Here is a 2,290-nt window from a genome sequence, read left to right as displayed (position 1 = left end):
ACTGCTTGGAATCAAACAATAACAATAACAATAATAATAACAATAATAATAATAATAATAATAATAATAATAATAATAATAATAATAATAATGATGATAATAATAATAATGATAATAATAACAACATTGAAAAATACCTTAGGAATGAGAACCCAGATTCGAAATTTCCCTAAGACACCTGAAGAAGGCTGGAAGGTATATCAGCCGAAACGTTGTGTTAACAACAAGATGAGGACAAATATCTGTCGAATGTAAATAATGTAAATAATGTAAATAATGTAAATAATGTACATAATTCCTCATCTCTTAAATATAGAACTGTATTAAAATAGATCATCAGAAAATAGATACATAAAAAAAAGATACTCTTTTGTCTGTTAGACAATTAGCATCCAGTCAGTAATATCTCTAAACAATTCTCTGTTGCAGAAACAGAAATACACTGATGGCAGTCTAATATGCCAATAATTTTAGGACAAATTAGACAATGACAGGAAATAATTCTGCTATCTGTAAAGAAACTATAATCTTACCTGATCGCCATCTCTTGGAACATCTGGATCATAAGAATATCTATTTGGTGAAAGTGTTAATGTTGTATTGAAACCCCACAATCTTTCTGATGCGCCGCCATTTTCAATCATAACAACTAGGTCAGAGCTTACTATCTTCAAATATGTGGAAACTGTTGACTGAAAGACTTCCTGATTTGGAAATTCAGTTGGGTCCATTTTTACATTATAAATTACTTTATAAAATCCTGTTTCTAATTTATTTGGTTCTATTGCCAATTCTGCAAAGTTTATTGAAGGATTGTCAAGCAGAGTAACCGGTTCACCTATCACTTCTCCACTGTTTGGATCTGCAGGTATTATAGACCATAACTTGATATTCTTCAAAGTGTGTTTGCAACTTATTGTTGTCTTTGTCAGGAATCGTACCAATTTATTTCTTTTAAATACTAAAGGGTTCATAAAGTTATAACTAACTTCTCGTATAACCATATGTGGAGGTTGACATTGCACATCAGAAATGACAATTAATTTCTCAGAAGTGAAATTTCCAAAGCTGTCTGCAGCAAGAGCACTGACTTTGTAAGTTCCTGGTGTAGTGAAGCTGTGGATCCAAGACATTTCATTTTGAACAGAACTCTTGGCCTTAGTTTTATATTCTTCTGGACATGCTTCAGAAGCACCATATACATAAGCAGGTGTTTCATCACCTAGATCAAGAACTAAACACATTTTGTTTGAAATGGTTGGTAGACTAACTTCTATAGTAGTTTCATTGTTTACTTTATTCTGTTTGGGCACATTCAATATCAAACCGGTAATGCTGTCAGCGACAGCAATTTTCATTGTTTCATATTTGTATGAATAAAAGTTTTTAGCAGTGATATTTACATCATAATTTCCAGGCTATAAAAAAAAGAAAATTATGTTATTAAATTATTGACAAATATGATATTTCTTAACTTAAAACAAAATATGAAGCAGTCAGTGTCTGAAAATGCTAATTGATAAACCAAAGTCATTTAATTAAATTTAGTTGGTCAGTGTTCCTCAGAGCTTCTCATCACCAGTTTGTTTTCAATTTCATTATTAATTTTGAGGTTGAACAATTTTAGGTGTTCAACAAAAAATTTAGCCTTTTCTTAACATTTATGTTGTTTAGATAACTAGTCATGCCACCTTATTATTTCAGTATACTCTTTTACTCTTACTTTTTTACTTGTTTCAGTCATTTGACTGCAGTCATGCTGGAGCATGGCCTTTAGTCAAACAAATCGACCCCAGGACTTATTTTTTGTAAGCCTAGTACTTATTCTATAAGTTACGAGGATGTAAACCCACCAACAAGTGATGGTGGAGAAACAAACAGACACACATGCAAATATACATGCACACATATATATATATGACAGGCTTCTTTCAGCTTCCATCTACCAAACCCACGTACAAGGACACTTGCCAAAGGTGCCATGCAGTGGGGCTGAACCCAGAACCATGTAGTTGGGAAGCAAGCTTCTTACCTCACAGCCACACTGTGCTTATGTTGATAAATATTTCATAGGCTCTTGAAGATATGAAAATTGCATTCTTTTAATCTTATTTGAACATAAACTGTGAAGAGTCAATACTGGTCTGCCATTTATGTACAAATGATCTAAACTTAGACTGTGTTATGGACAGAATGAGACGATTGAGTGTGGCTGTTTGGACACCACTGGTTTGGCACAGCTGATTGATTATTGAGCCTTTTTGGTACTGGGGGTAAGCAAACACACACA

At 32.9% G+C, this 2,290-nt stretch overlaps 1 protein-coding gene across 2 annotated transcripts in view; it reads right to left on the bottom strand.

Annotated features, from left to right (window-relative positions):
• The window catches only part of LOC106877357 (polycystin-1), a 144,523-nt gene that overhangs the window by 66,549 nt on the left and 75,684 nt on the right, over positions 1-2,290 (bottom strand). For both annotated transcript variants that reach the window (XM_052967101.1, XM_014926242.2), the window contains exon 13: positions 534-1,418. In XM_052967101.1, coding sequence (XP_052823061.1) covers positions 534-1,418 — 885 coding nt within the window. The remainder of the gene's footprint in view (positions 1-533; positions 1,419-2,290) is intronic.

Source organism: Octopus bimaculoides, chromosome 4, assembly GCF_001194135.2.
Source record: "Octopus bimaculoides isolate UCB-OBI-ISO-001 chromosome 4, ASM119413v2, whole genome shotgun sequence".
Taxonomy (NCBI): Eukaryota; Metazoa; Mollusca; class Cephalopoda; order Octopoda; family Octopodidae; genus Octopus; species Octopus bimaculoides.
The sequence above is the reverse complement of the archived record's forward strand: the minus strand, read 5'-3'. Positions and strand labels throughout refer to the sequence as shown.